Source organism: Calonectris borealis, chromosome 23, assembly GCF_964195595.1.
Source record: "Calonectris borealis chromosome 23, bCalBor7.hap1.2, whole genome shotgun sequence".
Lineage (NCBI taxonomy): Eukaryota > Metazoa > Chordata > Aves > Procellariiformes > Procellariidae > Calonectris > Calonectris borealis.
The window spans coordinates 7,877,365-7,890,801 of NC_134334.1; the positions used below are offsets into that span (position 1 = coordinate 7,877,365).

The window sequence follows — 13,437 nt, forward strand, 5'->3', positions numbered from 1 at the left end:
TAGGCTGACATAGTTGTCGGCGTGGCTGGGTGGCGAACAAAGTTTGGAAGAAAAGGTTCATTTTAATCCAAATCTGCTCCCCGGTCTGGTTGACCGAGCAGCGGTGAATGGGCTCACACTGGCACGGGGCAAGCGGCAGTGAGAGGCCAGGACCACCTCTTTGGCAGTGCCGCTGCCAGATGACGGCTTAATATTAGATCTCCTCATATTGTGTCCCTCTGCCTGCAGGCGCCTGCTATTTGGATTACACGTTCATGACAGTAATTTTCCTTTGATGCCACCTGACTTCTTGTAGATGCTATCTGTGACTTCCTTCGCCCCGAGGAGCCTTGAGAGCAGTGTCTTGCCTGTCTTCTCTTTCAGGTTAGGAGCTGGCTAGGAATAGCTCTGAGAGCATCCAGTCACCTGAGTTGCTTTCTTTCCGAATCAGTTCCTCCCCTGGAAGGAACCTAGCACTGGATTTGGATTTTTAAAAGGTGAAATGAAAAGTCTGAGAGGAGGAACTGAGAGTGTTAGGAAGTGAGTATTGAGAGTTTGGGTATGGAACTGCTGTGTCATGGGGAGAGGACAATTTAAAAGCTGTTTTCCTTCCCCATCGTTGTCTTGGTATTCTTCTGGTAACCTCGGTGGTTTCTTGACCCTCGGACCTTTTGCCGTTGCCTGGCCTCCTAGACAGCTGGAAATGGGTTCCCCAAGCACGTAGCCCCGTTTTTGGTAGCAGGGTGACGTACGCCTTACCCAGGTCACGTTTGATGTGATTTATTCCCAGCATACGGATGGTGGCTGGGAGCATGCAGCTCCTGCTGAATCCACACCAGGGGAATGCAGGCTCTCTTCCCCCTGTTTTATATACGTATGAATCATCTGTAAAGGTGTACACATCATCTGTAAATGTACACATTGTAGGATGCTTACAAATACACTCTGACTACTAGGACCGCATGTATTGATCAGTTTGTGTGTGTTTTAAGAAATAAGGAAATGATGTCTTGGTGTAGATCTTAAGATGACAAACAAAAATCCAGGTTTGCCTTTAATATACAGATGTAAAGAGCAGCAATACCTAAACCCATCGTTCCCACGCCTTGCTGTCTATACTTGGGCAGAAAGCAAAGGAAAGCTTAATAATTGATTAGAGCAGCACAGCCCCACACCCCCAGCAGATAAGATCTGTAGCAATTTCATGTAATATTAAGAGATAGTTAGCCCAACTTCCTGGCATCGCCCTGCTCGGCACTTTTGGGCTTCGTTTTTGATGCCAAGCTGTTCAAAGCTGACTGGGTGTGCACCGTGCTGGCATAACACATCTCTGCTTATGATTTATGTGGTGTATTTTGGAGTGCAGGCTTCATCTCTCCTTGGGATATTGGCCCACGATGGTCCTCTGTGATTTATGGCAGACCCTTCAGAGCTCAGCCAGTGTTAGTGCTTCTCACCAAGGCTCACCCTGTTGAGCCTTTTCCCTCACCTTAATATTTTGGGCTCTTTATAAGGTCCCTCGACTGGGGTTGTGGCTAGAGGACCGTGAGAAATCACTCTGAGCAGCAGGAGCGGTGGCCAAGCAGGGTAGGACTGTTGAAGACTAATGGGGCTGTTCCGAGTTCCTGAGCATAGCCTGTTTTCTGCAGCGTAATGGGAGTTTTAATTAACATGGACAAGTACAATCATAAATAACCCTCCTAAAATTAAATGGAATTTTAAGGCTACATCGGCATTTTCACCGAGATGCCATTGCTTCTCTGGAGAGGTAATACTATGACTTTCCAGCTGAAGGGAGCTGATGAAATCTATTGACTTTTCCATCTCTTAGAAGAGTCCGTATACTGTAAGAATAAAATATGAATTTAAAAAATATGGAAGTGGCTGGTGTTTTATGGAGGAAAGTGGACTATTAAGCTAAAACAAGTCAGCTAGTGAAAAGTTTTCCGTACCTGAGCAAGAGATGCTTTCCTGGCATGTTGTTCACCTTGTGTTACCTGTTACCTGAGCTGACACAGACATAATCCAGGGTGCCTTTGTGGCTTATTTTTTTTTAATTACTAATAGTTTGCAGCTTGGTCCAAACACAGATTTAACCTTACTCAGGCTGGGCTTTGAAAACCCACTTCTTGGAGATGAACATAGGACAAAGTTCCCAGTTACCGACATATTCAGTCCGTCACTTCCAGACCCGTTCCCCCACCCGCAAACGCCACTCTTCAAGGAAAATCCCAGCAGGATTAGCAGGGTTTAGACAGAGTTTCTTCCACCTCAAACAACCTTTCCAGGTCTAAGCTGAAAATAGACAATTTGCACTGATGCTTGGGTTGCAGTTGAAGACGACAGAGACGAAGTAACCAAATCAGGTTGCCCTTAGAAACGCATTTGTATTGGGCAAAATAATTGATTGGGTTTTTGTTGCGTTTGCACTGATGTGGTATATTGGCTGACAGCTCCCCTGATAACTCACTCCTGATGGCTTGCAGGCTGAATGAAATGCATCAGGGTGAGGCGAGGTCTGGGGATGATTTACGTGCTGGTGAGCTGTCTCCAGTTCTTTTTAATTTAGAGATGCAAAACTGAGCCTGAAAGTAATGAGCTCTAGATAATTAGGTGCTTGTCTGCAGGTGTAACTATTGCAGCTGCCTACAGCTGGTGCTCTTAATATTGCTGATTTTTATTTGAAAGCATTACAGAATGAATGAGATGCTGGAAATACAGTTAATTTGCAACAAAGAGGGGTTTTTTCTGTTGTTATCTTCCCCTCTAACTCCCAGCCTTACTTCGGCGTTCCTGTTTGGCTTGATTATGAGACGTATCGCATGTGGACCAAAGACTAAAAGGAAATGATGGTGATAAGTAGCGAAGTGTTGTATTACACAGCGATGATGTCTGGTATGCATCATAGATTGACGAAAGGCCTGATCTAATTTATCATCATTAATGATTAGCCAGATGGGAAGTAGTATCTCAGATTCCTGCCTTGGTATTAAATGGGTTGTGAAGGCATTGCTAATGCAAAAAATGCAGCACGTAACGTTACCTGCATGTCAGGAAGGTGAGTGAGGGGCAAAAACATGTTGCAGAGTGGATGTACGTAGGAAGAAAGACTCTGGAAATAGATATTTTGTGGAATGGATATTTAAAAAAACCACGTAAGTTGGAGGATTTGGAGATGTGCTCGGGTATAAATAGAACGTGCACTTTGAACGTGGCTGCTGCAGTGCAGCTTTAGCACGTTTAGTCAGAAAGAAGTGCTAGGTTATGCATCAGGTATCGTGTGCCGCCCTGAAGTTTGGCGATGCAGTCGGACGTGTAAACGCGAACGCCAGCATCCGCAGGCACAGAGCAGCGTTCATCAGAGTGCCGCGGAAACGTGTCGGGACTCACTCACGAAGGGAGAGGAGGAGAAGTATGAATAGCGGGAGGATGCTGTGGCAGTGCTGGGGGAAGGAGAGGGAAATCGTGCTTCTCAGTAAGCATTTGAAGGTCACATTTTCCTTTCAAGCTGCAATTTTCAGAGGAGCCTTGGAAAGCTTGTCTTCCGACAGCCATTGAGGTTCATCGGGGTTTGCGTGCCCCTTTTCTTTTGAAAGCTCTCGCTGCTGCCCTGTTCCCATTCAGCTCAGTGCAAGCGCGGATCGAGTGACGTTATGTGGCAGACAGAAGGGAAAGGAAATGTTTGGGATTATTTAAAAGCTAGTACTGAGATTAATGATACGTAATTAGGTAAAAAGCTTAAGATGAATTTTGAGAAAAGCTTTATTATGGGGAGAGTATTCGTTTAGAGTATGGCATAAGCTGGGATAAGTAGCGAAAGCCTCATCGCTTGTAACATTTGGATCTGGACAAAGCTTGGGACATGATACTTTAATGAGGAGCACTTAAATGGCAGAGGGATGGACAAGCCTTATCGCTTTCAGTTGTCGTCAAATAGTTCAAACAGGGAACAAGGAAAGAGTCCTGCAGTCGGTAATTTCGTATGAGGCAATTGCAGTTCATAAAGGAGCCAGTGAGACTGCGTGAAACATCAACAGTATTTATGTAGGTGCATTTCTGCTACAAAAGCAAAAGATAAATGCCTTATTTAAGGGATTTGTTACAAGTATAAAATAACCCATAAATGAGAACTTAAAGAGGATTCGGTGTTACTGTTTAATACACAAAATAACATGAAGGATTAAAAAGGTGGTTTACACAAACACTTCATTGATCCACTTAAAATTTATATGTTTGACAAATGGCAATTCGGTTGTGAACATTGACTACACATGTTGCAGTAAGGCGCTTTATATTAGGCCATAAAATGTTGAAACAAGCTTAATAATGGCTTTTGCCATAAGATCCTTCTGGGTATAAGCCATTACAGAAGGTGGTGAATCTTGGAAGTATGGTTTGCATCTATTTACGGGAATAGGGGCATGATGATGTACTGCTCTATTACACAGCTTGGTAATTTTAAACCATAAACCCCATTTTTGCCACTTTACAAACACCTTTTATTGTGTTCCTTTATTTTTAAAACATCTGACTAGGCAGAAATACATCCTTAATATCGGAATTAAGTATTGGTGTAAAGCTGACATGGCCTTTTAAGGAATTCTTCACCTGCAGCTCTTAACTGTGACCGTATTTCTGGGTGCTCATGCCAGCAAAAAGTTGTGTTTATTTTTTCCCCACTATAATAACAGTAAACATCAAACATTGAAACAACAATCCCCCATTCGGTTTTGACCTGTGATACAGTCAGGGCTCTGAATCATCCTTTATTTTGACATCTCATTGCGTTGCACAAGACCGGTTGCATCCATCTAAGAAAACTAAAATAAACCCACCGTTTTAATACAGAGGGCCAGCTCATTCCTTTGAGGTTTGACCGAAAGGCATGGCCCCCTTGTCAGGAATCCACTAGCACAAAAAAAACCAAACCGAACAAAGAAAAAAAAACCCCAAACCCACCCTAAAACGAAACGAGATCCCTGCAAGGATGGGAGGTGTTGCATGTCTGGGCAGCGTGCAGTTGCTGGGGCTGGGATGTGCTGTTGGATATAGGCAGTGGAAGGGTTAGAGAGGGCTGAGCAGCAGCTTGGCATTTTATTGGATTCTTCTTAAGCCTTTAAACATTTTCCAAAGTCCTTGAATTACGTTGGTCTTGATTTTTGTAGTATTAATTATCTCTCGTCGCTTATTAGCAAGAGCTGCTTAGCTATGAGGGGTATAAAGTGCTAGATTCCTGTAAGGCGGTTGAAAAAGTGGAGACGACAGGGACACCGGGGAAAACCAGCATGTGCCTCTGTAATTAAGGGCTTGATTCTGCGTATATACAGGGGGATTGAATTATGGTCACACAGGCAACATTAATCCTGCCTTTTCCTAAGTTTGGAGTTGTTTGCTTTGTAACTTGACTTTCTTTTTTCCTTGGATGAAGTTTTTTTGGTTATAGTAAGTATTTCAGTATGGAGAGAGTGGATGGCACCGTTTTGATCTGATATTTCCCCCCCCCCCCCCATGTGACGTGTCACTTGGAGAAGTTTGGTTTTGTTGATGGTGGTTGTTGTTTTTTTTTTTTAAAGGATGTAGTTTGTTTTACCAGCTTTCCTTCCCTTGGCTTCTGAAATGTGGCCTGTCAAAAGAGGAATTTATTTTGAAGGGAAAATTGATTCACGAAGTACGTGCTAAATAAACGGGTTCGTGGTGGTGCGCGTTGCTGCGTTTGGGGGTAGCGAGCGGAAAACCGAGGGAAACAAGTTGCAAAATTTCTTGCTGAGGAGTTTGTGCTGCGATTTAATTCTCCTTCTGATAGAGAGCATTGAAGCTTTCCCAGCTCTTCGTACATTGCAATGCAGATTTCTAAAACACAACGTGCTATAGGTGAGTTTATCTTTTTTTTGTAAGCCTGGTTTGATTTTTATCCTATATAAACTTGCTAAGAGGAGCATGATGCTATCTCCCGTCCCTTCTCCGCTGCGTACACAGCAGAAAAATTCGGGAAGCAGAGGGATTTCTGCAGCATGGAAGCGCTTGGTACAAAACCCCACTGAGGTATTGCTAAGACCCCCATTGCACTACCTCTTTAAGACCACAAGCGCGCTGCGAGAGCTCTGCTTGCGAGGGCGAGAGGCAGGCAGGAGCTAAGAAGTCATCCCCGGATGGCACGGATGCGGCCGTGGGCTTTGCTGCCGGCAGACGGGGGGAGAAGACCCGGCGCTTGAGCTGGCTCGCTAACGAAGCTCTCCAGGAGCTCGCTGCCAGGTAGGATCGAGCGTGCCGAACAAAAGGCTTCGCCCAGCAAGCGGAGGACGGCGGAGCCGCAGAGGATGGGGTGATGCCGGGGAAGTTTCAGCAAGCTGCTGTGACTGGCGTAGCTTTTCCCTTTTAACCTTTTAAGCAAGCCCTTGCGGTTTCCGAACCTGCTAAATTAGGTGCTTCTGCCATTAGGATGTTCACCTCCTGCATTTTAATTGCATGTTAAATAGAGAAGAGGCTGCAGAGGAGAAACGTGCTCTTTTAACAGCTCTCTGCCATCAAATATCTCCCTACTCGGAGGTTTTTTAAAAATTCCTTGCACCAAAAAGCTGAAAGAAGTGCTTGAATTTGATGTGGTTTCTTGCCCTTCTGTAATCTTGCTTGATGGTTTTATCTTGTATTTTTTCAGTCGTTTAATACACAATTTCAGTACAAGCAGGGACACGCATCGGGGTTATATAACCCCGGGGATAGCTGGTGGGAGACTCGCTCCGTTTCTGTGCAGGGATAAAAATCATTAGTTCTGGAATGTTTTTTGTGTAACGTGTTTGCATACGCGCCCTTGGGTACCCGCAGATATTTTTATGCATGTGAGAAGGTGCTTGCTCGTTACCATCAGCTGGAAGTGAAGAAAGAGGCCATCAGTGCATGCTCAGGATAAAATGGTTGCTAGTTGCTGAAAATGAGCTTAGGTGAGAAGCACTGTTTGAGGGGAAAATGAGTCCATTTTGGAAGAAAATGTAGTAGTGTTTTTTCTTTCCCCCTCCCATCTTGGAAGCAGGAACAGAGCAGAAAACCCTGTACGAATTCTTGCTGTAAGAGCTGATTTTACTGCATGTTTTCAGGTTGTTCATTGCTGTAAAAGCACACAAAAATCTTGCAGTATTTCAGTTTTGTAGCATGATTAGAACACGCAGACAAATGTGATACAAGGGGGAGATTTCTGCAAGAAATTCCTCCTGACTTTTATTTAACTCTGCATTTGTCAGTGCCTCTGAATCCTCCAGCTGACGGGCAGCTCTGGTCTGGATTTTATTTTTCTTTAATCACTTTACAGAGAAGTCGTATATTCTCCCTCTCCTCAGAGCGTGGCTATGGCTGTCTAATTAAAAGATATCCTCCTCCTTTTAGGGAGACTTTCAGTTTCAAGAAAATTCTGTTTCGTTTCCAACCGGCGTTACTATCTTTGCCTGCCTTCTCCCACTGGGTCTTTAATAGCTCCTGAAATTCCCCAGCTTGTAATCACTGCTGCAGCCAGATGGGGACTAGGTGGAACTCCCATTGCATCTGTGCCTGCTTTTATTAGTCTGCCAGAAGTATCTCACTTACGTGGATTTTTAAAAATATATATATATATATATTCCATGAGTTAATGAGCCCTAAACAGCAATTAAGAGAATCCAGAGGCAGTGCTACCTGCTGGCTGCTGTCCTCCTCCTGGTTTTCGGTGGGATGCTGATGGAGGAGGGAGAGCTGTAGAGAGTCTTTCAGCCCGACACAAGCGTGGAAGGCGGAGACCGTAGTTCCACTTTACTAACCTCCCAGTTGCAGATCTGATTTAAGAGGTTATACCCTTGCTCCTGCTCTTCTGCTTCGTCGCCCGCCTCGTCTTTTCCCTCTGCGATAATGGAAGGATCTCTGAAAACGGTGTGAGGTTTGGGTTTAGCTTTGCTTTTCCACCCCCCCCCGGCCCCTTCCCACCCTCCTGGATCATTTCAGAGCATGGCTGCACAAATAATTAAATTGGTGCCGCTGAAGAAGGTGACGTGGGCGGCAAGGATGGAGGAGGAGGGAGGGCACAGGATCCTTCTGAATTGGACCTAAGTATGCAAGAATAGCAACATGAAAGAGCTGCCTGAATTATTCAGCATATCCCCGTTTTCTCTGCGTTGTGGTTAATTAAGCGCTGCAATAGAGGCAGGCTGGGTTATACTTTAACGCTTAAACTTTACTGCGTGTGATGGGGGCAGTGGGAGGGCAGCGTTCATGCAGTTTGCATTGCATCTCAGGCTGTGCAGCTCTCGATGGTACCAAAATCTCTAGGTAGCGAAAGAAGATGAGTGCCCGGGAGGATGGTTTGCTGTGGACGTGGATGAGACGATGCTGCTGGATGAGGTTTCGCTGCCCACCTGCCTGCCATGTCCCATGGTGGAGCCTCCCGTGCTGTCGCTCTTAACCCACTTCTAGGAAAAAGAGCCTCGTTAGCAAGAGTCTGCTGATGAACTTTTGCAGTCACCCTGGCTCGCTTCTCCTGAAATAACAGCAACTGGTACCCCAGGATGGACTCCTTCGGCAGATGTAAGGGGAAGGAGGGTAGTCACTTCTACCAGGGGGACAGAAACGAGCTCCGGGAGGCTTGTGGGGAAGCGGTAACCTTTCCACCAGCCCAGCTCTTTGCAGAGAGTGGGTCTGTAGATGCCAGAAGTTAGATGTTGGAAATAATCACTTTCTCCAACCATTCTATCTCATGAAGGCTTACTGGAATTTAAGGCATTTTTGTCCCTATCAGTCTCGTGTCCAGGTTAAGTCCTTTGACAAAAAGGACTTAAAAGGTTTCTTTTTAATCTGATGGGAAGCATCGCTTTCCAGAAGTGATCTTAAACGGCCACCCCAGACTCTGAAAATCCATCTAAACTGCTCATTCCTTTAGGCAGCTCTTCCTGGGTGCAAAAAGAGAGGTTACTCTGCTCAAAGAAGATTATTTTCTCCTGGCTTATATAAGTTCTAAAATAAGAAATTAAATCCCAACCTTCTCAAGGATGAAACAGTTTTTCCAAACTCGGGAACTATCCCTTTGTAAAAACCGCCTGGAGATTGGAAATCTCAGCTGTGACAAAAGGGTGGCAGCTTAAAACCCTCCCTCTGCCCTATCTGTCTCTATCAGAAGATGGTTACAGGTGTGAGGGTAGGGTGCTGCGGTGGTGGCATGCAGAAAATTTGTGAGTTTCCCTTCTGTCTTGCAGTGTGTTTCTAATCCTCCTCACCCAAATTTTGGCTTTCTGTCGGTGTTTTCCGAAAGTCAGGAATGAATGTAAGATCCTCGGGATGAAGGCTGGGAGTGGCACCTCGGCTCCATTGAAGCCTGTGGCAAATCTTCCTGTTGCTTCGCTGAAGTCAGGATTTTACATCTAATTTTATTATTAAAAACCTCTTTATTTTATCAAATGATACCACTTACGCGCGAGCTGGCAAGCCTGCAAATTGAAGACAAGCCTTAGACCCTGAAAATAAATTCTTGCACTCATTTAGAAAAAAAAAAAGAAGAGATGTAGGCTGAGTGAGCACCGTCTTGGGAACCAGCGGTGCCAGATCTTCATCTCGGTTCTCTTAATCTGGAGCTGGTCGTAGGCGTCCTGTTTTACCAGGCTTTAACGGGGACATTACTTACGTGCAAAGGTGTTGTGAAGGTCAGGGGCCGTCTTTTCCGTGCGTAATCCTATAATGCAGGGTTTTTATCATGTCTGGCATTCAAGCAGCAAATATATAACAAAATTGGAAGTTTTTAGAACAATTTCTCAGCCTGCTTGGTGAGGGCAGACCTTTTTAGTGATGTGTTCGGTATCAAAATAGTGCGATATTGTAAATTTGTTTCTGCTCTGCCTTAGCACTGGTCTCAGGGGAGGAGATCCGGGTGGGGAGTGCGGCAAACGGTCGACGGATGCAGAGCAGGTCGCGTCTCAACAGTCCTTACTTCAACCTTAAAATTTTGTGTGTTTTAAGGAAGGGGAACAGGTGGGATTGTGGAGCTTGGATCGCTGTCGAGTCTTCTCAGCGCTGGCAGGGTCTCTCCTGCCCCTGCGATGTTGGTCCCTGCAAAGGTTTGGGCAGCAGCATTTCTTTGGGGCTCCAACTTGTAGTGCAAGTTTGCAAGACTGAACCTAGGTTAGCTTGAAAATTTAACTTACGAGTGGTTTTTTTTTTTTCTCATTTGAACAAAATCCAAGAAGTGTTTTCATGATTTTATTTTTTTTAGGCATCCACTGTCATGTCAACACGTGAGGTCCGTGTTGCTGACTTGTGTGCAAGAAACTTAATCGATCAGGCTGTTCTCATTTTCCAAGAGGCTTTGGTGTATAAAGTGTAAACAGCAAAAAAGTGAAATCTGAATATGGCATTTAGTGGAAAGTTTTTCAGCAAGTTAAGCATGGCCTTTTAATGACGGTGGGCATTGGGTGTTGAGTAGACATATGCTGGACTTAAGGCCACAAAGTGTTAGCACAGTCAGGAAGCTTTTTTCTTTTAAATACCCGCATCCCTTATTTTATTCCGCAAGTAAAATGGATTCTAGCTTATTTGTTTGGTGCATAAAGTCGTTTTCCATTTTTTTTTTTCTCCCCTGGATTCCCACAATACCTTTCCAATTTAAGAAAACTATTGTGATTTGCCTCTAAATAACCCTGCAGCAGATCATAAAACCTTAAAATCTATCTGACAGCCCCTTTTAGAAGCGATTTTGGTGGGTGGATGAGGAAAGGAGTTACTGGTTGAAGAGAGGCAAACAAGGAAACAATTATAACACGATTCCTGCGTGGTTAGCAAAACAGGCGCTGCCTTTGTCAGAAAATGCCCTGCTGATCAGCAGGGTTTGTCTCGCTGAATGCGAAGGGCTTGTGGGTTTTGGGTTTTTTCCCTTACTCTTTAAAAAAAAAAAAAAAAAGAGGTGGGGGATTCTCTTGACGGGACGAAGGTTTTGTAGATTGTTCGGCGATCTGTTTGCTTTCGGTTTCTCTTGCTGTATTTGTCGGTGACATCTGCCTTTTGAAGCCACGCTTTGCTCCTCTTTTGGAAAACCTTGAAGGATCATAGCTACCTGGTTGCATGTGAGTGCCTCAGAGATGTTTGTGTGTCTGCCTGAGCGTGGAAGGTGACCGGCTGCGTTGATGGATGACGCCTTGGCTGTGTGTATTGCCCAAAACGCGACCCTTCCTTCGACGTTGCTTTCCTTAACTTGCTGTATTGCAGAATTCCCCGAGGTCCTGTTCAGCAGCCCCTCGAGGATCGGATCTTCACTCCGACCGTCTCCGCTGTGTACAGCACTGTGAGTATCTGGCTGGTGCCACTGCGGTCGTGTTGCCTTTGAAAGGAGCGCGCTTTCCAAGCATAAGGAAATTGTATAGTTTTTTAAAAAACATTTTAAAAGCATACAATTTAAAAAACATACAATTAACAAAATGCAACTTTTTTTTGCTTCCTAAAATAAATGATGCTGGATGAAGACCCTTTTTGTTGCATGTGAGTAGGAAAAGAAGAAATCTTGGGGACTTTTGGGTCCGTTCCTTTTTTGTTAAGTATCGATAGTTTTATTTAGCAGATATGAGAGTGGGTTTTCCTAACAGAGTTTCACCTGAGTGAAAATGTTACTGGCCATATTTCCAGTCTGTTGGCTCCATCTCTTTCCTGCCTCCTGCATCTTGAAGACTGTAGTAGTAGCTGCACATTTCTAATAGTTTCTTATCGGAAGAACAATCAAGGAAGGTTTGTTTTTCACGTGAAGCATTCCATTACACAGAGGAAGAAATGTTTTGATAATAGATTGAATATTTGGGAAAGGTGCTTACAGCTCACTGCCCTAACTGTTTGTTTATAAAGCTCAATTATCGAGGAAATTTAGCTTAGAAACGTAGCGACATTTATTTGTGAACATATGATAGCGTTTTCCTTTTATTCGTTTCTTTTTTTCAAATGGTAATAGCTGGAAGCCCAGTGTTATTTATAAGTTTGCTAAATCAGCACAGCCCTGGGAAAGTAATATTTTGCTTTTCTGGTGGGATAGTGCAAATATTTTTAATGCCAAAAAAACGCTTTTAGGCTGTTCTTTTAATTATTTGGAAAACGGGAAGAAAAGCTGTAGATGAGAGAAATTCACTGTATTTTATGCAGTAACATGAGCTGCTTATAGAAAAACATAAGCTGCTGTACAAGGTTTTCTCCTTCCCCCTGTTTGCATGAATAACTGCAAAGGAGTTATCAGCTCCATCTCCTCCATGTGCCGAGTCCGGGTCTGGAGCATCTTTGGCCCCTTCCTTTTTTGGGCTGTAGAGAAGAGTTTTTTGTGATCGCCTCTTCTACCAGGGAGGCTGCTTTCAAGAGATGCAAAGCCAAGCTTTGCGCAGGATTAAGTGAATAAAGTGCTGTCCCGTGCCCGTTGGTCCAAGAAAGGCAGAGACTCGGGTAGCAGTTGTAGCAGCAGGGAGACTCAGGCTTGGCCATGATGGTCTGGTGGCCACCAGCAGTGGATTTCTGTCCAGGTGACTCGGAAAGGTTGGGGTACAATTCTGACGAGAGTTTAAGATTTCAAGGTTTGTGGCTTTCACAGCAGCGGGTTGACAGTCTTGAGCTGCAGGCTGGGTTTTGATTCCCCCCCCGCCCCCCCAGCTCTGTCCTCAGTATCATATACATACCTACGCGTGTATATACATATGTATGTATGCAAAAAAGCAAAACCAAAGGAATATAAATGTACAAACAGTTGTAATAAATAATTCAGTTTATATTACCCTTTATATACCCTATACAACACTTAAAAACCACTTTAAAAATATCTGAATTCCTTTTGGGGGAAAAAGGTGGTTATTTTTTTCAATTCTTTCCTCCAAAGACATAATTCAGATGCCTGTGGGGAAAATATGACTGTAAAAATTTAAATTAATGTAAAATATAAAAGTAACTGTGAAGAATGACCTAAAATAGCTTTTCAGTGTGGAAAGATATCACTCCTTGATATGTTACAGGAATAGAAGCCAGTGCTGGGAGTATCTCGGTTCTAGGCTTTAAGAAAACACAAGTTTGAAAGAAAATTTCATGTTTGAGGGAAAGGAGAGAAATTTCTCAGCTAGGTTCCTTTTGAGTTTCTATTTGAAGCCCTTGGCAGATTGCAAATTTAGAGTAAGTCCTAGAAAAAAATGAATTAGGATGGAAGAGACACGTGATCGGAGGTCCTTGACAAATTCATTCATCATAGGTCTCTGTGGTTTATTACACGAGTAGCAGCGTCGTGTATTTAAGGTCTGGGTTTGCAACAAATAGGTCATTTTGTAGTTTATGATTTTTATATATAGCTTGTCTAGGTTTTACAAAAGTCATGTAGTACAGAGGTATGGAAGAGAGCACCGTCTTCAGCACCCAGGAACTGCTTTTTTACTTCCACATCTTATTTGCTCCGTCATCGTACGTGGTTTTCCGCATGGGTTACGCATCACAGTTTTCAAATCC

At 44.0% G+C, this 13,437-nt stretch overlaps 1 protein-coding gene across 17 annotated transcripts in view; it reads left to right on the forward strand.

The window, feature by feature from the left end:
- EIF4G3 (eukaryotic translation initiation factor 4 gamma 3) overlaps positions 1 to 13,437 on the forward strand; it is a 148,797-nt gene that overhangs the window by 32,025 nt on the left and 103,335 nt on the right. For 15 of the 17 annotated variants that reach the window (XR_012676960.1, XR_012676962.1, XR_012676959.1 and 12 more), the window contains one exon: positions 11,188 to 11,263. The exons of 1 other annotated variant lie outside the window; for it this stretch is intronic. Coding sequence is in view for 11 of the 16 variants with exons in the window: in XM_075171938.1 (XP_075028039.1) it covers positions 11,188 to 11,263 (76 nt within the window). In the remaining 5 variants the exon portion in view is untranslated. Of the gene's footprint in view, positions 1 to 11,026; positions 11,046 to 11,187; positions 11,264 to 13,437 lie in introns of those variants that run through there. One more of the 17 variants, XM_075171939.1, reaches the window with a different exon arrangement.